General features: G+C 37.7%; 1 protein-coding gene across 3 annotated transcripts in view; it reads right to left on the bottom strand.

Moving 5' to 3' along the window:
• The window catches only part of TRAF3IP1 (TRAF3 interacting protein 1), a 275,475-nt gene that overhangs the window by 116,805 nt on the left and 131,721 nt on the right, over window positions 1-26,949 (bottom strand). For all 3 annotated transcript variants that reach the window (XM_070956772.1, XM_070956771.1, XM_070956773.1), the window contains exons 4-5: window positions 11,522-11,647; window positions 6,728-7,195 (exon numbers count right to left, since the gene is read on the bottom strand). In XM_070956772.1, coding sequence (XP_070812873.1) covers window positions 6,728-7,195; window positions 11,522-11,647 — 594 coding nt within the window. The remainder of the gene's footprint in view (window positions 1-6,727; window positions 7,196-11,521; window positions 11,648-26,949) is intronic.

Here is a 26,949-nt window from a genome sequence, read left to right on the forward strand (position 1 = left end):
AGTTAGAAATTTGTTAAGTGAGTTTTGCCCCATTTTACAACTTTTCTCACCATATTTGTTAAGTGAACCACTGTAGTTTTTAAATTAGTAACACGTGAATCTGGCTAATTGTCTACTAATTCTTAAATTAGTAACATGTGAATTTTCAGTGCTGTTGTAACTTTGAATGTTCACTAAATGAACTGTTGTAAGTTGAGAACTACCTGTAATGTAAAACCATACTCAATTATCTCACATTACTAGAATAAGATCTAACCAAATAAACCATTATTTTCACCTGGAACAACTTAGAAATCTCCCAGTGAAATCAATGAGAACAACTAACTTGATTGCATCATTCTCTTAGGAGTTAAGTACATTCAGAGCTTTCATTGTTTTTGATGTCATAATATTGCTATGATTAAAAAGTAAAATACTAGTTATTCTAAAAGACTTTTATGGTATTTACTATTTACATGACATAAACAATGAAAGTTCTGAATGTATTTAGAACTTTCTTTTTTTTTTATTGGAAAAGTTTTACAAACAACAATTTTTTCCCCATTTCCCCCCCCATCCCTCCCCAACCCCCCCAAACCCTCCCTCCCCATGACTTCCCCAAGGTGAAATCCATCCACATTATATTATGTCATTCTTTACCCCCCCTCTATTCCCCTCCCTGTGCACATAATTTTTTCATCACAATAAACTATTTCACCCCTTATAAACTATACATTTCTACTCAACATTTAGCTAAAAACTATCTGATACTTCCTAGTTTGGTATTTATTCTGCACATAGTCTATCCAATTCTTCCACTCCCCTACATAGCTCTCTTGAGTCCGGTCTTTTAGGTATGCTGATATCTTCGCCATTTCTGCGAAGTTGGCCATCTTCAAAGTCCATTCTTGAATTGTAGGCACATCAACCCTTTTCCAATATTGACCAATCAATAACCTGGCTGCTGTCACCATATGCAATATCAATTTTGTTTCACTCACTGAGAAACCCTTAACTATACCCAATAAGAACAAATGAGGAGAAAATTGAATTTTTTTCTTTAAAACATTTTGCATAACCCACCAAATTTTTATCCAAAAAGCCTTAATTTTCTTGCATGTCCACCATATATGATAATATGTAGCATCTAAACAATCACATCACCAACATTTCAGTTGAACATTAGGATACATACATGACAATTTCTTAGGATCTAAATGCCACCTATAAAACATTTTATAAAAATTTTCCCTTAGATTCTGCGACTGTGTAAATTTAACATCCTGAACCCATATTTTTTCCCATGTTTCCATCATAACTGGTTCTCCAAAATTTTGCACCCACTTTATCATACAATCTTTAACCAATTCATTTTCTGAATCTCTCTCTAACAAAACATTATAAATCCTCTTAATATGCATTGGGCCTTTCTCTTTTATCTGTCTAACCAATTCTTCTTCATGCAGCATTAAACCAATTTTTTGATCTTCTCTCTATCTCAGTTGAAGTTGATTATACTGTAACCAAGTTAGATTAATCCCTTCTTCCAACAGTGTCTTAAATGTCTTTAGTTGCCATCTGCCCCCATCATTAATAAGTACTTCTTTATATAACCCCCCCCCGAGTGACTTTATATTTATATTCCGTATAATATGACCAAGATCCAACCACAATGGTATTTTATAATCCCATTTGAATCGGTGCTTCTTCCATACTCTCATCAAGGAGCTTCTAAGTATATGACTATTAAATACTTTGTCAACCTTGTTTTCATAAAATAAATATGCATGCCAACCAAATTCAAGATCGTGACTTTCTATATTCAATATTCCAGTCTTTGTCCTTCCAAACCAATCACTTGCGGGTGTAAATGCTGCAGCCTCATAATATAGTCTCAGGTTTGGAAGTTTAAGACCACCTCTTTCACGAACATCTTGCATAATTTTCAGTTTAACTCTTGGCTTATTCTCATTCCAGACAAACTTGTTCACTCCTTTTTGCCATTCAGTCAAATATTTATCACTTTTAAGCAAGGGAATCATTTGGAACAAAAATAAAAATCTAGGTAGAACATTCATTTTAACTGCTGCTATTCTTCCAAGTAAAGACAGCTGCAGTTTTTTCCAGGTTTCCATATCCTTTTGTACCTTTCGCCATAACACCTCATAATTATTTTGAAACAGTTTTATATTTGAATCTGCAACTTGAACTCCTAGATATCTCACTTTTGATACTATTTCAAAGCCTGCCTTCCTTTCAAGTTCCTTCTTTTGATCAACTGTCATATTTTTAATTATCATCTTGGTTTTTTTCTGATTCAATCTAAATCCTGATACCCTGCCATATTCTTCTATAATGTCTTTCATCTGAATTATTGATTCCATCGGCTGTGTTAGGGTAACAACCAGATCATCTGCAAATGCCCTTATTCTGTAGTCCTCTTGCCTTATCACTATTCCCTTCAGAATGCTAGAGTCCCGAATTGTATTCAACAAGACTTCTAAAGTTAAAATAAACAACAACGGGGATAACGGACAACCTTGTCTTGTACCTTTTTCTATACTAAAATTTTTAGTTAAACTTCCATTGATAATAATTTGTGCTGTTTGTTCTTGATAAATTGTTGCAACCGCATGTACAAACTGGTCCCCAAAGCCAATCTTTTTTAAAGTCTTTAATAGAAAGTTCCAATTCACTCGATCAAAGGCCTTCTCCGCATCCAGAAACGCCAGCACTGCAGAAGACTGTTTATTCTTCTCAAGATATTCCAATAAGTCTATAATTTGCCTCACATTATCCTTCATGTATCTGCCTTCTATAAATCCAGCTTGATCATGATGAATCACCTCTTGAATAACTGGCATTAATCTGTTGGCTAATACTTTTGCAAAAATTTTATAGTCCGTATTCAGGAGAGATATTGGTCTAAAATTTTCCGGTTTTATAGAACCTGCCTCCTCTTTCGGTATCAAAGAAACAAAAGCTGCTTTCCATGAAGGGGGTACTTCCCCCCTTGTTGTATGCTACAAAATAAGTCTTTAAGATGTTCAATCATTTCTACTTGTAAATTTTTATAATATACCGCAGTTAGACCATCCGGTCCTGGAGCTTTGGCTGTTTTCAGTTGTTTAATAGCAATAATAATCTCCTCTACTGTTATTGGTAAACTCGTTCTTTCCTTTTGAACAGTAGAAATTTTTATAACTCTCTTTTCTTCTAAATATTTATTTATAAGTTCATTCTGTATATCATCTTTAACATATAATTTGGTATAATAATCTAAAAAGGCTTCTTTAATTAGCTTTTGTTGAAAAGTTCCTTCCCTTTATGCTCAATACCCCCAATAGTCCGAGTACTCTGCTGTTTCCTCAATATGTAAGCCAACCACCTGCCCGGTTTATTGGCATTACAAAATGTATTATGTTTCGCAAATTGTAAATTAGTTGCTGCTTGTTCTGCTGTGAGCATATGGAATTGATCTTTCAAAAGTTTTATGACTCCTTGTAATTTTTCATCTGTTGGATTTTTTATAAGTAACTGCTCTTTTTTCTTTATCTCCCCTTCCAATTCTAAGCTTTTTCTTTGTCAGTTTAATTTATGTTTAGAGTTCATATGGATCAGTACCCCCCACATATAAGCCTTGCTCGCGTCCCAAACAATTTCAATAGGAGTACCCTTATTCAAATTCAGCTCAAAAAATTCCTTCATTTGTTTTTTAAGTTCATTTACATTTTTTTCATATCTAAATAGATTTTCATTTAGTCTCCAAGATCTTCTCTCTTTCTTTCCCATTTCTATTTCTATCCATACTGGGCTGTGGTCAGATAAAGCCCTCGGAAATATCTTTGTTTTCTTAGTTTTTGAAAGCAAATCAACTGTAAGTAAGATAAAATCAATCCTAGAAAAGGATCTATGTCTATCTGAGAAAAAGGTAAAGTCCAGTTCTTTTGGGTTATGCACTCTCCATATATCTTTCAATTCCAAATCTTCTTTCAAATTGAAAAAAGACTGTGGTAGTTTGGTACATGATTTTGCCAAACTCTTCTTGTCTATTTTAGAATCTATTACTCCATTCCAATCTCCCATAAGCAAAATAGATCTGTAATCCCATTGTAATATTTTGGAATGCAATAATTTATAAAAATTTTCTTGTTGTTGATTAGGAGCATAAATTCCAATCACCAAAATTGGACCATTATCTGCAAGAAGTTCTATTGCTATATATCTTCCACAATCATCTGCTTCTATGATTTTTGTTAGCAATCTTTTATTTGTATAAATCACTACACCATTCTTTTTTTCTGAATTTGAAGCTATAAACTGTGTTCCTAATCTAGAGTTTATCAGATATTTTTGATCTTGTGTTCTAATATGAGTTTCCTGTAAGCAAATAACATCATTGTTAAATTGTCTCAAATAGTGAAATATCTTCCTCCTTTTCTGTGGTGAGTTTAATCCGTTCACATTCCAAGATAAAAATTTAATTGTCATCTGCGGGCCCTTGAAGCGATAAGAGCATTTGCTGAAGTTTCTGTTCCACACTAATAGTCTTCGGCTTGGCTCCTCCCATAGCTTTGGATTTTTGTGCTTTACCGTTGGCTCCCTGTTCATCTTGTGATAACTTAGAGCTCTGGTGTTGTTGTTTCTCTAAAAGTTGTTTGTAAGCTGCTCAAGTAATACGCTGATCTTTAGCAGTATGCAACATCAAGTCGAGCTCTGCTGCCACTTCTCTTGTATTTTTAGGAGGTTCAACTGGAAGCTCTAAAGGAGACTCCAACAGGGGTAGGCCCCCTGCCGCTCCTTGAGACTCTAATGCCTCCCTCTCCGTCTGTTTCCTCTGCTCTTCCAGCTCTTGTTCAAATTGCATATCCTTCTCACCCCCTACTATGGCTAACACCGAGGAGGTACGTGGAGATGTTGCACCTGGTTTAAAAACACTGAAGTAAAATTCTTCTGCTTTTTGAAGAGTATTTAATCGATATCTTTCTCCTTGATACCTCAATATTATACCCACTGGGATGTCCCATCTAAATGGAATTTGTTGTTTCTTTAATTCAGTCACCAGGAATCCAAAATCTTTTCTATCTCTCAACATCTTAGGTGGCAATTCTTTGTAGATCCCAATTTCTCTTCCATCCACTTGAATAGTAGAAACAAAAGATTTTTGCAAAATATCATTTCTTATTCTTCTATCTGTAAAGTAGATCACCACATCTCTAGGCAATTGCCTTTGTCTTGCCACCCAAGAATTCACTCTATAGACCTTGTCAATTTTGCAAAAAATTTCCTCAGGATCAACCTTTAACATAACAGCCAGAGCATCAGCACAAACTCTTCTCAAATCTTCTCTGTTACTCTCTTTTATACCTCTGAGTCTCACAGCAAACTCCATAAATCTAAATTGCATCATTGTAACTTCATTTTCAAGCCTTTGTGTTTTATTATCAACATTAGAAATTTTTTGATCAGCTTTCTTCATTTTAGACTCCATTTCTGATCCAAGATGTTCCACTTTCTTATCAACTTGGAGGACTACTTCTGAGAAACCAATTACAGCTGCCAGTATTTCCCGTTTCATCTTATCATATTTTTCTTGGACCATCTCCTTAAATTCCTGCTGTGATTTTTCAAATTTCTGATCTAGAGCACCAGCAATAAATTCTTTCAAATCATTAAATCCAGATTCTTGTGTTTGAGTCTGTGTCTGTGAGCTCAAAGGCTGCTCTTTAGATTTATGAGTGGGGGAGCCCCCCCCTTCAGCTTTAGCTGGCTTTTGTTTTGAAGCCATTTTTCCACGCAGCCTGACTCTTTCTAAAAAAGATATCCTCTCTCCCTCTCCAGCACAAAAACCTTTCAGGAATTTCCCCAGCTTTAGTCCAGTCCAAGGGAGAGAGAACAAGTCAAATCACTTTTTAAAAAAAATTATTCTTTACTCAGGCCAGCATTGTTAGTTTTTGTTACTTTGTAGCAGAAATAGGCTCAATCACTTTCTCTTTCAGCTTCCCTTATTGCTGAAGCCGAGCGCCATTTTAAAAGTACTTTCACTTCTTCTCAGTTACTACTTTGAATCACAGGGCTAAGAAAAATACTTGTGGTTTAAATTTGAAGTCCAGATTCCACCCTGCTTATTTTAAACAAATTTCTTGGCTTTCTCTTGTTTCGTTGGTCGCGTCGCCTGGCTCTGCAAAGGCAGAGACGTCCTCGGAGCCCGGAGCCTCAGCACGCTGTAAAGGGAGCCTCACCAGACGCTTAAAAAAATAGTCTGGGGGCTTCAAAGGGGACTCTACCTCGTCGCGCCGGCTCTTCTCCCGATTCCTCAGGATCGTGGAGCTTTCCAAGCCACTTCTCAATGTAGAAGTGGCTCTTTATGAGCAGCGGGGCTGGCAGTCTTACGAAAGACCATCTATCGGCGACAACGGCTCCAACCGGAAGTGTATTTAGAACTTTCGATCATAAGAGAATGATCGAATCATATATAAGAAAAAAATGTTTAAAAAGATACTATAGCTAATCTACAACTGTTTTGTCTTTCAAAAGAATTGCCATAGAATTTGTTAAAATTAATGTTTAGAAATGCATCTGTATGCATTTGACTGCAGTTCATACTTGGTGATAAGTTAAATTTTTGAGTAATTATTTATTGAATTTTTACACTGCCCATTTCACCTAAGATACACGTATTTTTATATCAATTTGCTCAAAATGTCTGCTAATTCCAATTATCATTAACAATTAAGTTACACATTACCTTTTTGTCTGTTTTGTCTTTTCTTTCTTCTCGTGTTGTTTCTATATCTTTACTTTTTTCCCTCCTTTTGTCTTTTTCTTTGCCCTTGTCTCGGACTTTCTCATAATCTTTATCCCTGTCTCTAGGTTTATCTTTTTCTCTTAATCTCTCTTTTTCTCTTCCTCCCTCATATTGTTTCCTTTCCTTGTCTATGTCTTTATCACATTCTTCTTTTTCTCCTTCCCCTTCTCCTTTTTCTTTGTCTCTAATTTTCTCTGGCTCTCTTCCTGATTTGGATAATCTATTTTTGATTCTCTCTTTTTCATGTTTTTCACTTTCATTAACAGTTTTATCAAAATTATTGGGATAATTTTCATCATCTTTATATTTTTCACTTTCTCTTTGCTTGCTTTCTTCCTCTTTCAATTCTTCTTTGTCTTTTTGGTCCTGAATTGTGCTTTTGTCTTTTATTCCAGAGTCACTTCTTCCCTAAATAATAAAATACAAAATATTAAATTACATACAAAATGTTTGAGCAATTCAAAATGTGAGTAGTCATTCTTAAAACCCTTTATGGATTAGGATAGATTCACTATAGGTAGTTCTTGACCATAATTTCTGTTAATAAGTGATTGTAAAATATGACATCACATGACTGTATTGCTTTGTGACGGCAATCCAAGCATTCTTGGTTGTTAGTGTAATCTCAGGACTGCATCAGTTATTAATTGGGAAGAGGTGGGAGTCTCAAATAAGCAGGCCAGTGGGTGAAAGCTGCAGATGAGAGTGGTGGAAGGGAGGCTACCACAGGAAGATGTTACAGAAAATGAACAGCTTGATGTGTGCTCCAACCAGGCAGTATGGAATATGGACAGGTAATTGAGTGCCACAAGTGGGTGCTATGAAACACAGGTGGGTAAATGGGTACCATGGGCAGGCATTAGAGTGCAGGCAGTTGTGCAGATAGATGCACAGGTGCTGCAGGTGGGTGTCATGAGCAGGAGCTATGGAATGTGTACAAGAGCAGGTGAAAAAGCGATGCGAGTTTTTGTGAGATTTTGGCTGTGGGAAGCCAAGCAGGGAAGGTTGCAAATGGCAATCATATGATTGCAGGACACTGCAACATTGTAATTACAAACTAGTTACCAAGTGCCCGAATTACAATTATGTGATTGCAGAGCTACTGCAACAGCTGCAACTTTGCAGGCTAGTCTTAAATCCCCCTCATAACTTTGAATGGTGGTCATAACCTGAAGATTGCTTTGATTTATAGGTAGTCCTTCACTTATAATAATTCATTCAGTGATCATTCAAAATTACAATAGTGGGAAAAATCGGAAGCGTCGTGGCAAGACAGTCGGGGAAAGAGTGGGCTCCAACGAGCTCCGCAAAAACCCGGACTGACAAGCTGCTGCCAAGGGGTCTTCAGACCGGAACCGTCTCATAGGGACAGGGAAGAAGGAGAGGCACCTCGGAAGACCAAGAGGAACAGGCAAGTTCCTTGAAGGTCAGAGGACACTCTCTCCAACTCGGCAGCTGCGGCCATTGTGGCCAAGAATCTGGGGCAACCGGGCTAAGCATTGAGCAGGTGCGGTGACCTGAACCGAGTTTTGAGCCAGGTGAGTGACAGCCAACTCATAGGCAAAAAAAAAAAAAAAAAAAAAGACTTTTAAATTTGAAAGAGCCCCAGGGGAATAACAGCGGCTAATGGGCATGGGAAAGGAAGGAAGAAGATTAAAACGGAAACTTAAATTGATAAAACCCAAAAAGAAAATTGACTTTTGGATAAAAATATTTGGAGAACTTTAAAAATTAGAAGAAATAAAACCCCATAATTGTATAAAGGATTGGAAAGAAAGTAAGCAGATCTTTTTTTGAATGTTGGAGAAAAACTAAAGAGAAATTGGAAATTAAGCCCTGTAATAGAAGTTTTGTATCAAAAAAAAAAGAGGGGAAAAACGGACTGTGTAATTTGGATTGGACTTTAAAACTGATTTGGCATATATAAAGGTAAGAAGAAGAAAAAAATAGCAAAGACTGTTAATGTGGATTGCAAACAAAATGGATACCTTTTCAGGCTACTGATTGGAATTGTGGATTGTAGAGAGACATCTACAGGAGAAATAAGATTATTACAATACTGAACTTTTGTTACGGAAAAAAACTTGAACTTTGATGGTGATAACAGACGTGAGAACTTCTAAGGAGGATTTGCTTGTCTGCAAGCAGCTTGACTTTGATTATTAAAAAAAGAGGAATACAACGAAATTTTTAATTGGAACAATATTAATCCAGAAAGAATAAAATGGCGCAGGAAATTAGAGAAATGATGAAAATGATGTATTTGTCACTGAAAACGGAAATAAGGGAAATAATTACAATGTTGCATGGAGAACCGAAACTTGATGATCCAAAAATTGTGTTTTTGAGTATACTCAAGCTGACAAGGAAATAATGAATGAGAAGCAAGACACAGAGATTGAAAATAAAGAAGACAAAGACAATGAGATTGATTATGGAAAACTAAATGATTATGTGGGTAGTAACAATAAAAAGGAGAATTTTAAAGATTGGGATTAACAATGAGAAAAATAGAAAGGGTGGAAAGAGACAAAGAGGGAAGAAAGGGTGGAATAGAAAGACTTGATTACACTGGGATTAACAGTGGAAAGACAGAAAAGAGGGAGAAGGGATGGAAAACAACAGGAAATACAGGGCAAAATAGAAGAGTCCATGACTTTGAAACACAAAATGATTACACTGGGATTAACAGTGGAAAAGTAAGAAAAAGGGGAAAGAGATGGAAAATAATGGGAAATACAGGGCAAAACAGGAGAGTTCAAGATTTTAAAATACAAAAGAAAAGAAGGGGAAAGAAAAATAAAAAAAATAAAAAAGAAAGGGGGAAAGAGAGAAAGAAATGAAAGAGGAATATGTTACATATAATTAAAATTGAAATATGAATTGATGAATTGAAATAATTTTTAGAAATATGTAATAGTTGGAATATTTTTAACTAAAATTATGGAAATTGTTAACAATTGGAATATTCTTAGTTGCATATTTGGAACCTAATCAAAGAAGGGAAAAATTGAAATGATATTGTATTATGAACTAATTAGATTGTGGTGAAAGCAGAAATGCTTAAGGTGTTGTTTGAAGAGGTGGCTCAGTGGCTAAGACACTGAGCTTGTCGATCAGAAAGGTCAGCAGTTTGACGGTTCAAATCCCTAGTACAGGTCTCCTGCATGAGCAGGGGGTTGGACTAGATGACCTCCAAGGTCCCTTCCAACTATGTTACTGTTATTGTTACCTATATGCTTGATAAAATAATTGAAAATCAGAGTAAGATTCAAGAAATTATACGGTAGAAAGTTTTTTGGTTTATTATTATTATATAAAGAGAAAAGTTGGCTATATAATTAACTGATTTTTAGTAATATGTTGGATTGTATTATTTAGAATAAGATTTAAAGAAACGTATGGTATAAAAAAATTGGGTTTATTATTTTTATAAGAAATGAATGACTGTAACATCACATAATTAATTGATTTGTATTAAGATGTTGGATATTGAAACAGCTGATAATGGTAAACATTAGTGATTATATTAAAGGAATATAAGGGAATACTAGGAATTATATTTGTGAGATTTTAAATTTAAGGGGTTTAATATAGGGAAAAATTGAATTTGGTTAAGATTAGAGGTTAGGATGAAGGGTAATATTAGTTTAAAAAAAACAGAAAGAATAAATATTATGGCAAAAAGGGAATATATAAATTGTAAATTTAGTTGAAATGACTAAAAACTGTTTAAATTTGTGAACCAGCAAATACTCTGTTCAGAAAAAATACATTGTGTGTTTGTTTGTTTGTGTAAAAAAAAAACTTAAAAAAAAAACAAAACAAAACAAAATTACAATAGTGCTGAATGAAGGGACTTATGACCTGTATCCAAAATTATGGCTGCTGCAATGCCCCCAAGATCCCATGAACAAAATATTGGCACTTGGCAATTCACCCATCTTTACGAGTGACATAGAGATGTTACAGCGGCTCCCACCCATCTTCCCCTATCCCTGCTTGGACCTATCTCCCACCTGGCTGGGTCCCCACAATCCTTGGGCTTGCCTCTCCCACATGCCTTACTTCACTTACCTTTTCTAAAGATTACCTTTGGGTAGAACTGGCCAATCTGTCTTTATGGCCTTTCTATACAGAGGACCCATGGTGCCATCCCAAAAGTGGCTACAATTCTCTCAATCCAAGAATTCCCTAATAGTGACTCTTCTCTTTCTGAAAGGCAATCTTTGGAAACATTAAGTGGACTGAGAGGTAATGTGAGGGAAGGAGAACCAAGATTGTGAGATCCAACAGTGCAGGAAACAGAACATGGGGTTCCTCACAGGATGGAGGAGGTCTTGGGAGGCTCAAGGTAGGCCATATGTGAGCTAGGGAGGCTTCCCAGGGCTTTCCTCACCCCAAGGAATTCCAGGCTCTGCTTAATGACAACCAGGAGATCAGGGATTGTGGTTGTTCAATGAGATGACTACATCAATGTTTTGCTTAATGACCGCCACAATTTAAAGTCATAATTCTGGGCTCGACTATTGTTGTAAATCAAGGACCATCTTTATATTTCTTATGTATTTTGTTTTAACCTGAGTTTACTCAGTTATCACTTAGCTTCTTTTATGACTGAATCAGCACAGAAATCCAGTAAATAAAGAAACAAAACAACTTCCCTGGTTTTTTTAATCAATATATAGAACCCTATATGTTTATTTTTTTTAATAAATAGGTTGTTTAAATTACCTCTTTATGATATCTACATTCTTCTGTTTTAGATTCTGTGTTCTGAGATTTAGATGAAGATAGTGTCTTTTCTTTAATAGTTTTTTCTTCAGCAAGTATTTTCTGAACAGCTTCATCACTGGAAAGCTACATAAAAGAAATGCACATTAAACTAATAGAATACATGTAACTCCCTGCGCTGGAACACAAACAAGCACCCCATGCCCTCATTCTCTGGCCTATCTGCACTTGCACACACTCCACAAGTCTTTTTTCCCAGCCTCCTTGCTTTGATATTCACACACCCTATGCTCTTTTTCCTCAGTCGCTTTGCACACATACACACAACTGCACTCTCTTTTTCTGGCCTCCCTGTGTTCACATATATGCATGCACCACATGCCCTCTTTCCCTGGCTGCCCTGTACTTGCACACATCCCACATCTTCTTTCCCCAATTTCCCATTGCTTGCTTGCACACAGACATGTATCCCACATTATCTTTCCTCAGCATCCCTATGCTCCCACACTCTTTCCCTCTTTCACCTTTTCCTGACCTTGACCTTTTCTTTTCTGAGCTTGCACCACATTGCAGCACCTCCTCCCCAACTCATGTGTAGTATCCACTGGGCCTTCCAGAAACTCCCCCACTTCCCTGTGGCACCTCCACATTCTTTGCCTGAGATCCTTTCGCTTTCGAACCTGCACGTCTGGAATTACAACAACTAGGGCTGCCTGGACTGCCATTGCTATGATCACATGACATCATGCTTTATAACCACGTAATTAGTGACAGCAATTCTAGTCCCAACTAAAGTTAGAACTCAAGGTATATGAAATCCTGAAAACTGTTAAAGTACCAGATGACTGAAAAGCAAATATTCCCCTTATTTTCAAAAAAAAAAAAAAAAGAGGAAAAAAAATAAAGAAAACTTTATCTAAACACCTTGGAGGAATGATTTTATCTCTTTATAATGACATAAAATTTGTAACTGATTCTATGAATGCTGTAGACACAATATATCCAGATTTCAGCTAGGCATTTGATATGAGGCAAGTTAATTAGCAGCCTATGGACTGGACGGCTTGAAAAATTATATCCACGTTCTCATTGGAGAATTCTTTTGAACAGGGCATTGCAGTTACTAATCCTAGATCCTCTAATTAATGTTTTTCTTAATACTTTGGATAAATACATGAAGGGAATGTTTATCAAGTGTGTAGATTAGAAAATTGTTAATAGCAGCAGATAGTTAATACCTAGAACAAGAAAAAGATGAAAACAATCCCACAAGAGAAACAGGCTAGAATTCCACACAGACAAAACATTTCCTTGCTAAAATCAAATACATCAATACAGGGTTGGGGGACTTCCGGTTTCCTCGTCTTCGGCGACGGCGGTGCCCTTTGAAGGACCGCCAGCCCCGCCGCTTGTAGAGCCGCTTCGCGATCGAGAAGCGGCTCGAAAATTTCAAAATCCACAGGATTATTGGAGGAGAGATCGCAGGGCACAGGTCGAGCCCCTGTAACCCCCCAGGGAATTGTTTCTGGGGAGGAAACAGGCGCGGCTCCCTCCCAACCTGCTGAAGCTCCGGGCGGCGTGGGACGATTCTGCCTTTGCAGAACAAGCCAGCTGCAGGAAACATTCAAAGCAAAAGAAACCAACCTCAATAAGCAGCGAAAATTTACCTGGACTCTGAAACTCTGAATTGCAAGTATAGCGCTTTGTTGATTCTTTAACTTGAGAAAAAATGCGAATGAGTGAAAGTGATCTGAAAAAACATGGCGCTCGGCTTTAGAGTTAACGAGCCAGCGAGTGTGGATTGGTGAAGTCATCTTGCTTTGTTACAAAGTTACCAAGTTGTTACAAAGTTGCTTCGCTTGTAATAAGAGAAACAAGAGAAAAACTTCTCCCTTTTTAATACTTGACTTTGTTTTACTTCAGTTCCTATTTGATTAAATCTGGGGGACTTTTTTAGAAGTCTCTGTGGAGGTGGGAAAGGAAAAGCAACTTCCCTCTTCAGAAAAACTAGTCTACGTGGCAGGATGGCCTCAAAGAAGCAAGAAGGGAAGGCAGCAGGGGGGGGGGGATCCCCCACACATAAACATGCAACGCAGCTTCCCCCTGCTCAACAGTTACAGACTCAGAAAAAAGATTTTGATGTGGGAGATTTAAAAGAATTTATTTCTAAAGCTTTGGATGATAAATTTCAAAAATCCCAACAGGAAATAGATGATAAACTCCAAAAGTCTCAACAGGAAATTATGCAGGAAGTTAATGAAATTAAAGACATGGTGAAACAGAATCAAAACAAGGTGACCAAAAAAATATCAGAGGTGGCGTCTGGCCTTGCAGAATTTATTATTAAAGTTGATTCTAAAGTGGAAGAATTTAAATCAGAAGTCAATGTTAAGATGAAAGACAATGATTATAAAATTTCTGATGTTGATGATAAAATGCAGAGAGTTGAAAACGAAATTGTTATGATGCAATTCAGGGCAATGGAATTCGCAATAAGGCTTCGAGGGATCAGAGAAGATGACAGACAGGATTTGAGACAGGTCTGCGCTGAGGCTCTGGCTGTGATCTTAAAAATTAATCCTGATGTGGTTTTTTTCAAAATAGATAAAATTTACAGAGTGAATTCTTGGGTGGCCAGACAAAGACAATTGCCTAGAGATGTGGTCATATATTTTACGGACAGAGCAATAAGAAATGATATCCTGCAAAAATCTTTTCATACTACTGTGCAAGTGGGGGGTTCACAAATTGGAGTTTATAAAGAACTACCACCTAAAATGCTGAAAACCAGAAAAGATTTTGGCTTTCTTGTTAAAGAACTGCAAAATCAACAGATACCATTTCGGTGGGATGCCCCAATTGGTATAATTTTGAGATATAAGGGAGAAAGACATCGTTTGAATACCGTGGAGAAGGCGGAGCATTTTTATACTACTATCCTTAAAGAAAGTACACCATCTCCACGTACATCTACAGTTCTGGAGATTAAGGAGAGTGATAAGAAGCAACTTCAACAAGAATTGCAAGAACAGTCTAAGCAGGAACCAGAGGAAATGCAGGGCACTGAAGGAGGTTTTTTGGATGAGCCTTTGTTGGTATCTTCTCCAATTTTGGACCCGATTCGGATGGTTGAAGTCAAGGATCAGCGTATAACTCGAGCTAAATCTAAGCAACTTAAAGAAAAGCAACAACAGGAAAGACAAGATAAAAAGGGAGCTAAGAGTACTACACAAGAGACTGGAGCCATGGGGGAAGCGAGACCGAAGATTCTGGAAGATATTCGGTTATTCTGCTCTTTGCTCCAGAAAGATAAAGATGACGATTAAGTGCTTATCTTGGAATGTGAATGGGTTGAATTTAGCACAGAAAAGGAAGAAATTATTTGCATATTTGAAACAATTTAATAATGATATAATTTGTTTACAAGAAACGCATATCACAACTCAAGATCAAAATTATTTGATAAATTCCAAATTAGGAACACATTTTATATCTTCAACTTTGCAAAAAAAGAACGGTGTGGTTATTTATGTAAATAAAAAGTTAACAGCTAAAGTTATAGAAGCAGATGAAGATGGAAAGTTTGTGGCAATTGAGTTGCTTACAGCAAATGGCCAAATTCTTCTGATTGGAATTTATGCTCCCAATCAACAACAGGACCATTTCTATAAAATGTTACATACTAAAATACTGCAATGGGACTACAGATCTATTTTAATTATGGGAGACTGGAATGGAGTAATTGACTCTAAATTAGACAAAAAGAGTTTGGCGAAGTCCAGGATTAGATTACCACAAACCTTTTTTGATATGAAAGAAGACCTGGAATTAAAAGATATTTGGAGAATACATAATCCAAATGAATTGGACTACACTTTTTTTTCTGACAGACACAGATCCTTCTCTAGGATTGACTTCATTTTGTTGTCAGATGATCTACTTATCAAGACAAAAAGAACAAAGATTTTTCCAAGAACTTTGACTGACCATAGCCCAGTATGGATAGAAATTGAGACAGGCAAGAAAGATGTTCTTGGAGATTAAATGAGAACTTGTTCAGATATGAAAAAAATATAATAGAACTTAAAAAGCACTTGAAAGAATTTTTTGAAATAAATTTGAATAAAGGTACCCCAATTGAAATTGTGTGGGATGCAAGCAAAGCTTATATGAGAGGGGTGCTTATTTATATGAACTCTAAACATAGATTGATTCGACAAAAGAAAAGATTTGAATTGGAAGCAGAAATAAAGAATAAAGAACAGTTACTTATTAAAAACCCAACAGATGAAAGAATACGTGGTGCTATAAAACTCTTGAAAGACCAATTTCAAATGCTTATGGCGGAACAAGTTGCAACAAATTTACAATATGCGAAGCATAATACATTTTGTAATGCCAATAAACCGGGCAGATGGTTGGCCTATACATTGAGGAAAAAACAGAGTATACGGACTATTGATAGTATTGATATTGGAGGGAAAGAAATTTTTCAACAAAAATTAATTAAAGAAGCTTTTGTGGACTATTACACTAAACTATATGCCAAAGAGGATGTGCAGAATGGACTTATAGAAAAATACTTAGATAATAAAAGAGTTACAAAAATCACTGACCAACAAAAGGAAAGAATGAATCATCCTATAACAGAGGAGGAGATAGCAGTAGCAATTAAACAATTAAAAACAGCTAAAGCTCCTGGAACGGACGGTCTAACTGCAGTGTATTATAAAACTTTGCAAGTAGAAATGGTGGAACAACTTAGAGATCTATTTTGTAATATACAACAAGGGGGTAAAATACCCCCATCATGGACAACAGCTTATATATCTTTGATACCAAAAGAGCAAACAGGTTCTAAAAAACCGGAGAATTATAGACCAATATCTCTTCTGAATACTGATTATAAAATTTACGCAAAAGTGTTAGCCAACAGGTTGATGCCAGTAATCCAAAAGGTGATTCATGATGATCAAACGGGATTTATTGAGGGTAGATACATGAAGGACAATGTAAGGCAAGTAATAGATTTATTGGAATCTCTTGAGAAAAATAAACAGATCTCTGCAGTGCTGGTTTTCTTGGATGCAGAGAAGGCCTTTGATAGAGTGGATTGGAATTTTCTTCTAAAGACTTTAAAAAAGATGGACTTTGGGGATCAATTTATACAGGCGATTTCAGCAATTTATCAAGAGCAAAAGGCACAGATTATTATTAATGGAAGTTGGACAACAGAGTTTAAAATTGAAAAAGGAACAAGACAGGGATGTCCGCTGTCCCCACTTTTATTTATTTTAACACTAGAAGTCTTGTTAAATACAATACGGGACTCTAATATCTTGAAAGGTATAATGATAAGGCAAGAGGATTACAGAATAAAGGCATTTGCAGATGATCTGGTTGTTACCCTAACACAGCCAATGGAATCAATAATCCTGATGAAGGACATTATACAAGACTATGGTAAAGTGTCAGGTTTTAGACTGAATCAAAAAAAAACTAAGATGTTAGTTAAAAATATGACACAAGATCGTAAACACAAGCTTGAAAGGAGGGCAGGTTTTGAGATTGTACCAAAGGTAAAATATCTAGGAGTTCAGGTTGCAGAATCAAACACGAAATTGTTTCAAAATAATTACGAGGTGTTGTGGCGAGAGTTGCAAAAAGATATGGAGACTTGGAAAAAACTGCAGCTATCTCTACTTGGAAGAATAGCAGCAGTTAAGATGAACATTTTGCCGAGATTTCTTTTTTTGTTTCAAATGATTCCGGTGCTTAAAAGTGATAAACAACTGAAAGTGTGGCAAACTGGAGTGAATAAGTTTGTCTGGAACGAGAAAAAAACGAGAGTGAAATTGAAAATTATGCAAGATGTTCCAGAAAGGGGAGGTCTTAAACTCCCAAACCTACAGTTATATTATGATGCAGCAGCTTTGACTTTAACAAGTGATTGGTTTGGAAGGAAAAAGACTGGAATATTGAACATAGAAAGTTTTGATCTGGAATTTGGATGGCATGCTTACTTATTTTATGATAACAAAGTGGATAAAGTATTTAAAAGCCATATACTAAGAGATTCTTTGATGAGAGTTTGGAAGAAGCACCGACTCAAATGGGATTATAAATTACCGCTATGGCTGGATCTTGGTCATACTTTGTGGAATACAAATATAATGTCACTCGGGGGGGTTTTATACAAAGAGGTTCTTTTTACAGATGCGGGCAGATGGCAGCTGAAAACACTACAGACACTGTTGGATGAAGGGATTAATTTAACTTGGCTGCAATATAATCAATTGCAATTGAGATGGAAAGAGGATCAAAAAACTGGTATTATGTTGCATGAGGAAGAATTGGTTAGACATATAAAAGAGAAAGGTCCAATGCATATTAAAAGGCTTTATAATGTTTTGCTAGAAAGGGATTCAGAAACTGAATTAGTCAAAGATTGTATGATTAAGTGGGCACAAAATTTTGAAGAACCAGTGATGTTGGAAACATGGGAAAAAATTTGGGTTCAGAATGTAAAATTTACACAGTCGCAAAATTTGAGGGAAAATTTTTATAAAATGTTTTATAGATGGCATTTAGACCCCAAAAAATTGTCGTGTATGTACCCTAATGTTCAGCCAAAATGTTGGAGATGTGACTGTTTAGATGCTACATATTATCATGTTTGGTGGACTTGTAGGAAAGTTAAGGCTTTTTGGATAAAAATTTGGTGGGTTATGCAGAATGTGTTAAAGAAAAAAATTCATTTTTCTCCACAACTGTTTTTACTGGGTATAGTTAAGGGTTTTACATTGGGTGAAACAAAGCTGATATTGTATATGATAACAGCAGCAAGACTATTGATAGGTAAATATTGGAAAAATGAAGCTTTGCCCACTATCGAGGAATGGACTATGAAGATGGCCAGTTTTGCAGAGATGGCAAAGATTTCAGCATATCTAAAAGACTGTTCACAAGAGACTTATGAATGGGAATGGAGAAAGTGGATAGATTATGTTCAGAACAAATACCAAACTAGGAAGTATCAAATAGCTTTTATTTGAAAATGATATATTAAGATAGAAATATGTTAATGTAATGAAGATAAAAAAGAAAATTAAGGGAGAGGGAGGGGTTCAAGTTTTATATAAGTTTTATATAAAGGGTTTTTTTTTTATTTGATATGAGTATACTGTGTGGAAGTCCGGGGGGAGGGGAGGGTTAGGGAGGGTTAGGGAGGTTGGGAAGGTTGGGGTGGGTTGAGGGGGGGGGAAAGGGGTGAAAATGTAATTGTAAAACTTTTGCAATAAAAAAAAATACAGGGTTGGGGATGGGAGAGGAATACATACATTCTAAATAACATTTGTGGAAAAGATGTTGGAATAATTATTTGATTACAAATTGTGGACTATTTTATTTTTGCATGAAGACAGATGCAAATAATGAATTAAGCAGCAATGATTTCTCTCTACTGCCCGTTACTTCCCTGACATTTTCTTGCATTAGTGGACCAATTGTTTCCAAAAAAACAACGTTTTTTGTTTTTATATGTTGAAAGAAACATCATCATCATCATCATCATCATCATCATCATCATCATCATCATCGACATTTGTTGCAAGACTCACTTCATTCTGAGTCTTAGCTTTCCTGATTTCACCTTTGCAAGTTTGGGTTATTTGTTGGTATACTTAGTTATGTATGTCTGCAGATGTCAGTCATAGTTGAGGTAAAATAGTAGAATATAAAATAATTAGGCATATCATATTAGCCTGGAATCTTATCACTGCAACAGGGTGAAGTGCCTAGCTGGAGAAAACTGCCAAGGTCATGAATTTTTGGGTGGAGTGGGAGGAAGCACAAGACCAAGAACACATAGGGAGGAAAAGAGACAATGATGATAAAGGAGACAATGCACTGTAAAGTGGCATGTACACAGTTTAGCTATAAAAAATATAAAAAAGAAGAGCAGAAAAATGGGGTTTTATATTTCAGATACTGCCGGACATTCTGATGGAGGAAACATTACTTAGCTAATGTGGAGTGGAAGAAGAACCCTGTCTGTCAAGTCTAGAGAGTCTAGCTCTGGGATGAAGAGACAGGAGGAGAAGCCTGCAGCTTATGAGAGTACAGAAACACCAGGAAAGTAGACTATGTTATATGTACGGTGATTCAGATGTTGAACAATAGAACTTTGAGTGAGTTAAAGACTTTGTTTGGCAGAAAGACATCCAGGAGAAAAGTCAATAGACATTCAGGAGAAAGAGAAGAAGCCATTATAAATTATAAGTAGAAAGTGAGCAAAAGAGATTTGAGAGGGAGAAAAAATTAAATAAGACTTGATTTCTTATATTTCTTATCCTATTTTGTACATACATAGAAACACATACTAGTTTTAATTCTAATACTTTTGCATGTATATTATATCACATCACTTCATTAGTATAGGTATCAAAGCTTCCAAAATAAACTCGCTCACTTGATTCCATTATAGACTGTATGTATTTTTATATTGGATCCCATCCTGAGCCACACTCCAACACTAAACATTAATATGCCAGCTGTTTTCCAAATCCCATTTAAGTAATTTAAAAAATAGGATGCTTCTGTTAATGTAATTTACTGGTAAGAATTAGAAAATAGGGAGAAGCAAAATAGGGTTTTTCTCTTTCACAAAATTTTGGACAACATGAACCATAATAGAATTGGTTTTGTGTAGTTGTTTAAAGGCACCAAGGTAGAATTCAGGAGACTATGAATTCTAGTCCTGTCTTAAGATGCAAAGCCAGGTGAGTCGTTCACTTTTTCTTACTCAGAGAAAGAAAACATTTCAAATTAGCCATCACTGACTATTGGGGGCCATCACTGACTATTGGGGGTGAGTCTTTGGCCCCCACAGAGAGGGCTCGCAATCTGGGAGTCCTCCTGGATACGCAGCTGTCCTTGGAGGAACATCTGACGGCTGTAACCAGGGGGACCTTTTGTCAGGTTCGCCTGATCCGCCAGTTGCGGCCCTTTCTTGATCGGGATTCCCTGTGCACAGTCACTCATGCCCTCGTAACCTCTCGCCTTGATTACTGCAACGCTCTCTACGTGGGGCTCCCCTTGAAGAGCACCCGGAGGCTCCAACTGGTCCAGAATGCAGCAGCGCAGGTAGTGACAGGAGCAGCGTGGCGCTCCCATGTAACACCGCTCCTGCGTGAACTGCACTGGCTCCCAGTGGTCTTCCGGGTGCGCTTCAAGGTGTTGGTTACCACCTTTAAAGCGCTCCATGGCATAGGACCCGGGTACCTTCGAGACCATCTTCTGCCACCAATAGCCGACCCACCAACCAGTCCGCTCCTACAGAGAGGGTCTCCTCAGGGTGCCATTAGCCAAGTTATGTCGGCTGGCGACACCCAGGGGGAGGGCCTTCTCTGTGGGAGCCCCAGCCCTGTGGAATGAACTGCCCCCAGAAATACGTAAGATCTCCGACCTCCGGGTGTTTCATTGCGCATTGAAGACCCTGTTGTTCCGCCAGGCCGGGCTATCAACATAATAATTTTAAACTGGGGTATTTTAAATTTTTGGGGTTTTAAATCGGCCAAATCTATTTAATTATTTTAATTTTTAATCATTGTTGTGTCTTGTGTTTTTAAATTGGCTGTACACTGCCCTGAGTCCTTCGGGAGAAGGGCGGTATAGAAATAAAATAATAATAATAATAATAATAATAATTATTATTATTATTATTATTATTATTATTATTATTATTATTATTATTATTATTATTATATTTTGGAGATTGTCTCATGATCTTAAAAGATATAATTAAAGTTGGAGCAGGGGGAGGAGCAATGCTGAAGAAGAAAGTATTATTGAAGAAGGACTGGGAAAAATATAGAGAAAGAAAGAAAGACTGGTCATATTTTGGAGATTGTCTCATGATGTTAAAAGATTTAATTAAAGTTGGATAATTTTTGAATTTTATGGTAGTTTTAAAGTTTTGAAGTTTAAAGGTAAAAAATATAGAAAGAAAGAAAGACTGGTCATATTTTGGAGATTGTCTCATGATGTTAAAACTTAATTAAAGTTGGATAACTTCTGAATTTTATGGTAGTTTTAAAGTATTGAAGTCTAAAGGTGGATAACTTAAAATTTAATGGATAACTTTTTTAAAGTTTTGAAACTTATATTTTGGAGAATGTTCTGCTAATGTATTAAGAGATTTTAAAATGTTTAAAATAAGATTATGGTTTGTTTGTTTTTTACAAATGTGAAATGGGATAAGAGAATTTATAAAAGGAAGGTTGAAGTATAATTTTTAAAATGGGAGTTAACAAGTGTGAGAGAGTTTTGAATTCTGTAATAGCTAGCATATTTTAGCTTATGTTTGTTAAATGCTATATCCTGTTATTGCTCTGGGAAGTCGGGGGGGAATTGGGGAGGGGAGGTTTGGGTGGGGATAAAATGATGTATGATTATTGATTGTGTAATGATTGTGTAATGTTTGGTTGTTTGAATATAAAAAATAAAAAACTTTTGTTTAAAAAAAAAAGAACTTCAGACACAGATGCCATGTCGGTGTGCATTTGAGAACACCACGAACAGAATGACCTACAGGTTGCATTGTAGATCCTGGTTGTAGATGCGCATCTAGAAGCTTGAATAGTGAATATCACCCGCTCCGAGAGATTGTCTTTCCTTAGGAGGATCCTCTCAAGTGCCAGATGGTCAACTGGAGCCACTGAGGCTCTGGGTGCAGTATGACCCCCTGACTGAGAGAGATCCTGTCCCCAGGAATCCTCCAGGGACGGGCAACCGACAGGCTCATTAGGTCTGCGTATCAAGGCTGACGAGGCTAGTGTTGGGCGACTAGCAGCACCTCCGCTCTCTCCGCTAGCATCTTGTGAAGCACTCTCGGTATGAGCGGGATGGGTGGAAAGGCGTAGAGCAGGCCCGGAGGCCATGGACAGCGGAGAGCATCGCAGTCCTCGGCCCCAGGAACCAGGCAAAGAAGTGTGGCAACTGAGCATTGTTTGGGTGCGCAACCAAGTCGAGGATTGGGCAACCAAACCAGTCGGACAGCTCACAGAAGAGGGAAGGATGAAGGCGCCACTCTGCGTGATCTATCTGCTTCCTGCTTAACCAATCTGCTCAGAGATTGGTTGACCCGGATATGTGTTCCACCGTGAGAGAGATTGTGTGCTTCTCCACCCAGGTTAGCAGTTTGGTCAACTCCTCCATGAGTGGCTTGTACCGAGTGCCGCCTTTTCGGTTCACGTGTGCTTTTGTGGTCATGTTGTCCATTAGGACCAGTACATCTTGGCCTGCAACGGAGGAGTGGAAGTGATGCAGGGCGAGCCAGACTGCCTGTAGTTCCAACCAGTTGATGTCGTTGTGCAACTCCGCCGGAGACCAACAACTTTGGGCAACTTGGGACTGAAGATGGGCACCCCACCCAAGCAGGCTCACATCTGTTGTGATTGTAATGCACTGAGGTTCTTGAAACAGGCATCCTTTGTGCATGGCCCTCGAGGTCCACCAGCAAAGGGACAGACGTACAGTCGCTGGAAGCTGAACCCGCATCGTGGAGTTGCTGTGACAGGTTCTCTGGTACAGTAGAAGGTACCACTGCAACAGACGGGAATGAAATCTTGCCCAAGGGATGATAGCAATGCACGAGATCATTTTCCCGAGCAGCCGCGACAGGAGGATCAGAGGCACAGACTGGAGCGAAAGAACCTGTAGCACCAGGGATTCGCACTGCGGCGGCAATCCAGAGACATAAAAACCTGGCCCTGGACAGTCTATCACAGCACCCAGATGGAGGATGCGAGTGGTTGGATGAAGCTGGCTTTTCTCCAGGTTCAGGGAAAAGCCGTGTAGTTGTAAGGTTTGTCTCACCATGATTAGATCCCGCAGGGCTTGGTTGGTCGAGGACAAGATTAGAATGTTGTCCAAGTAACAGAGCACTCTGATGGGTATCTGCCTGAGGGAGGCCGCCACAGTTGCCAGTAATTTTGTGAAGGTCCTGGGGGCCGATGACAGGTCAAATGACATGGCCCTGTATTGAAAATGCCGATTGGCATACACAAAACGCAGAAACCTTTGATGTGGTGTCTGAATTGGAATGTGAAGGTAGGCCTCCTTGAGGTCTATTGAAGTAATCAGATCCCCGTGTCTTATGCAACCCAAGATCGACTTGAGGGATTGCATTTTGAATTGGTGGTACACAATAAATTTGTTCAATTCCTTGAGGTCCAAGATCCCTCTCCAGCCCCCGGAACTTTTGCTCACCAGGAAAAAGATGGAGTAGAAGTCAGTCCCTTGGTGTTCTGTGTGAACTGGCTCTATGGCGTAGATGTCCAGAAGGTGTTGGATTTCTGTGTTCATCAACCTCCTTTTCTCTGGGTTGACCAAAACCGGGCATTGAATGAATCGGTTGGGAGGGCTGAAGTGGAATTCCAGGGTGAGTCCCAGCCTCACCATTTGGAGGACCCAGGCATCTGTCGTGGACAGCTCCCATTGGCTTCTGAAATGATGGAGACGACCGCCAATGGGATAAATGGTTTGACAGTCATTTGCCTCTTCTGAAGGGCCTATTAACTGTCCTTCTGAATGGAGGCTTGGCTGGGGTTTGGCGCCTACCTCGATCCCAAAAGGAAGATCTGTCGGAAGATCTTTCGAAGGACTAGGCATAGGGTAGAGTAGGACCCGCTGGATCCGGTGTCAGTCCGAAAGGGCTGGTTTGATTATAAGGCATATAACTGCGATCAGCCCGTCTGTACGAGGAAGGCATTACTTTCCGCTCATCTTTGTTTTCCACCAATATTGGGTCCAATGCTTCACCAAATAGGTTGGATCCCTTATATGGTGCCGATGCAAGCTGTCACTTGGACTTAATATCCGCCCTCCAATTGCGTAACCAAAGGAGGCAGCGAGAAGTCACCGTTGAAGTTAGTGCACGGGAAGCAAACTTAGCTGCATCCAAAGATGCGTCCGCAGAGTATTCCGTGGCCGCCACCAATTTACTAATGTCCTGGTGGAACCTTGTGTCATCGGGAGGAAGACGGCCTTGCAGCTGACGGAGCCAAATTATTATTATTATTTTTTTTAAATATACTTTATTAAATTTTCCATTATAAAAGAATATAATGTACAATATTCTATGCAATATAGCTCGTATTTCGAGTGCATAACAAGTCATATCCTAAAATCATGTTTTTGTCTTATTCTTCAACCAATTGTACCAATTTCCCCATACTTCATAATATTTAGATTTGTCCTCATTATTTATCTCACTCGTCAATTTTGCCATTTCTGCGCACTCTAGGATTTTGTTTATTAGTATTTCTTCTGAGGGTATGGATTTATTTTTCCAGTATTTCGCAAAGGCTAGTCTAGCCGCAGTTGTAATCTGGATTATGAGTTGCGTTTTGTTGTTATTGAAGCCATCTCCGATTATACCCAGGAGGAAGGTTTCTGGAGATAGAACTATCTCCTGTCCCGTTATTTCACAAAGCCAATATCGAATTTTTGACCAGAACCTTTTGGTCTCTGGGCAAGTCCACCATAGATGATAAAAGGTGCCGACTGTTTTTCCACATTTCCAACACATGGCTGAGAGATTGGGAAACATTTTCGCTAGCCTAGCTGGTGCTAAATACCACCTGTGTAACATTTTATAATGGTTTTCTCTAAATGTTGCCGATTTCGTCATTTTATAATTCCTATTCCAGGCCATCTCCCAGTCGTTAAAATTTAATCTGTATCCCAGGTTTTTTTCCCCAAATATTTAGCTGATTTTTTGCTATGATCTCTGCCCTATCCTCATCTAATAAGAAGTTATATATTTTTGCTAGCATTTTCTTGTCTGTTCCCCAAATAATTTTATCAAAATTTCTATATTTAGCTTCTATACCAAATTGGTCTCTGTCTTTTTGGAATCTTGAATTAATCTGCAGGTAATTCCACCAATCCAAATTGAAACCCTGGTCCCTCAATAAATCCAAAGGTTTGAGCTTCCCCTTTTCATCAAGAATGTCTTTATATGTGCCCAATTTATAATCGTCTCTCCTGTTTGGGGCCGCCAACGCTTCCGTAATAGAAAGCCAGTTAGGTACCTTAGTATAAATTCTCTGTCTAATTTCCTCCCACGTGCGTATAAGAGTCTCCCTAATTTTGTGTTTATGAAAGTAGGATTTTTTCTTGTTCTTTGTATCCCACAGGTGAGCATGCCATCCTTCCAATAGGTCATGTCCTTCTAATATCAGGATTCTCCTATTTCGTAACGTGATCCACTCCTTAATCCAAATTATTTTCACCGCCTTTTGATATATTTCCCAATCGGGGAGCCCAAATCCTCCCAAATTTCTTTTCCCTTGCAGTATCTTAAAGGAGATCCTCGATTTCTTACCCTCCCATAGAAAATTTCTAATGTGTTTGTTCAGGTCCAGAAAGAATTTTTTATCTAAGGTTATCGGAATATTTTGAAATAGGAACAGATTTTTAGGTAGGATGTTCATTTTAATCGCTACTATTTTACCAATCAGAGACAGTTTTAGCCTTTTCCATCTTTCTAGGTCTTGATATATTTTCTTCAACAGAGGGATATAATTGTCTTCTTTTAATGATGAGAATCTCGCAGTGATCCATATTCCCAAATATTTTATTTTCTTAACTACCTGGAGGCCTAATAAGTCTTCCAATTCCTTTTTTTGTGAATCTGTCATATTTTTCACTATTATTTTAGTTTTTTTTCTATTGAGTTTAAGGCTCGCCACTTCTCCATAATCCTTTATTTCCTGCATTAATTTTAAACCGGTTTCTAGTGGATCTTCTATTATGAGGGCTACGTCGTCTGCAAAAGCTTGCATTTTGAATATTTCCTTCCTGATCTTTAATCCTTTAATTTCTTTATTGGCTCTGATCTTTCTAAGTAGCACCTCTAGTGCCAGAATATAAAGTAGGGGAGATAGGAGGCATCCCTGCCTCACTCCTTTTTGGATCTGAAATACCTGAGTTTTATCTCCATTCATTAATATGTTTGCCCTCTGTTTATGGTAAATGTTCTCGATCATCTTCCTAAAATTCGTCCCGAATCCCATTAGATTAATTTGGTTAATCATAAAAGTCCAATTCAAATTGTCAATCGCCTTTTGGGCATCGACAAACATTAGGGCCAGCTGTTTTTCAGGATGTTGTTCATAGAATTCTATGGTGTTCAATACTGTTCTCAAGTTGTCTCTGATCTGTCTCCCTGGTAGAAAACCATTCTGATCCTTGTGGATCCACCGATTTAAAAATTTTTTGACCCTCTCCGCAATTATGTTCATAAACAGTTTGTAATCTGCGTTCAGCAAGGAGATGGGTCTATAATTAGATATCTGTTTCGGGTCGGCACCTTCTTTCAGTATGAGCGTCAAATACGCTTCCCTCCAGGTATCTGGGATTGT

The sequence above is a fragment of the Pituophis catenifer genome, unplaced genomic scaffold (assembly GCF_029215685.1).
Source record: "Pituophis catenifer annectens isolate HBS135680 unplaced genomic scaffold, rPitCat1.0.hap2 SCAF_1, whole genome shotgun sequence".
In the NCBI taxonomy this organism is placed as follows: domain Eukaryota; kingdom Metazoa; phylum Chordata; class Lepidosauria; order Squamata; family Colubridae; genus Pituophis; species Pituophis catenifer.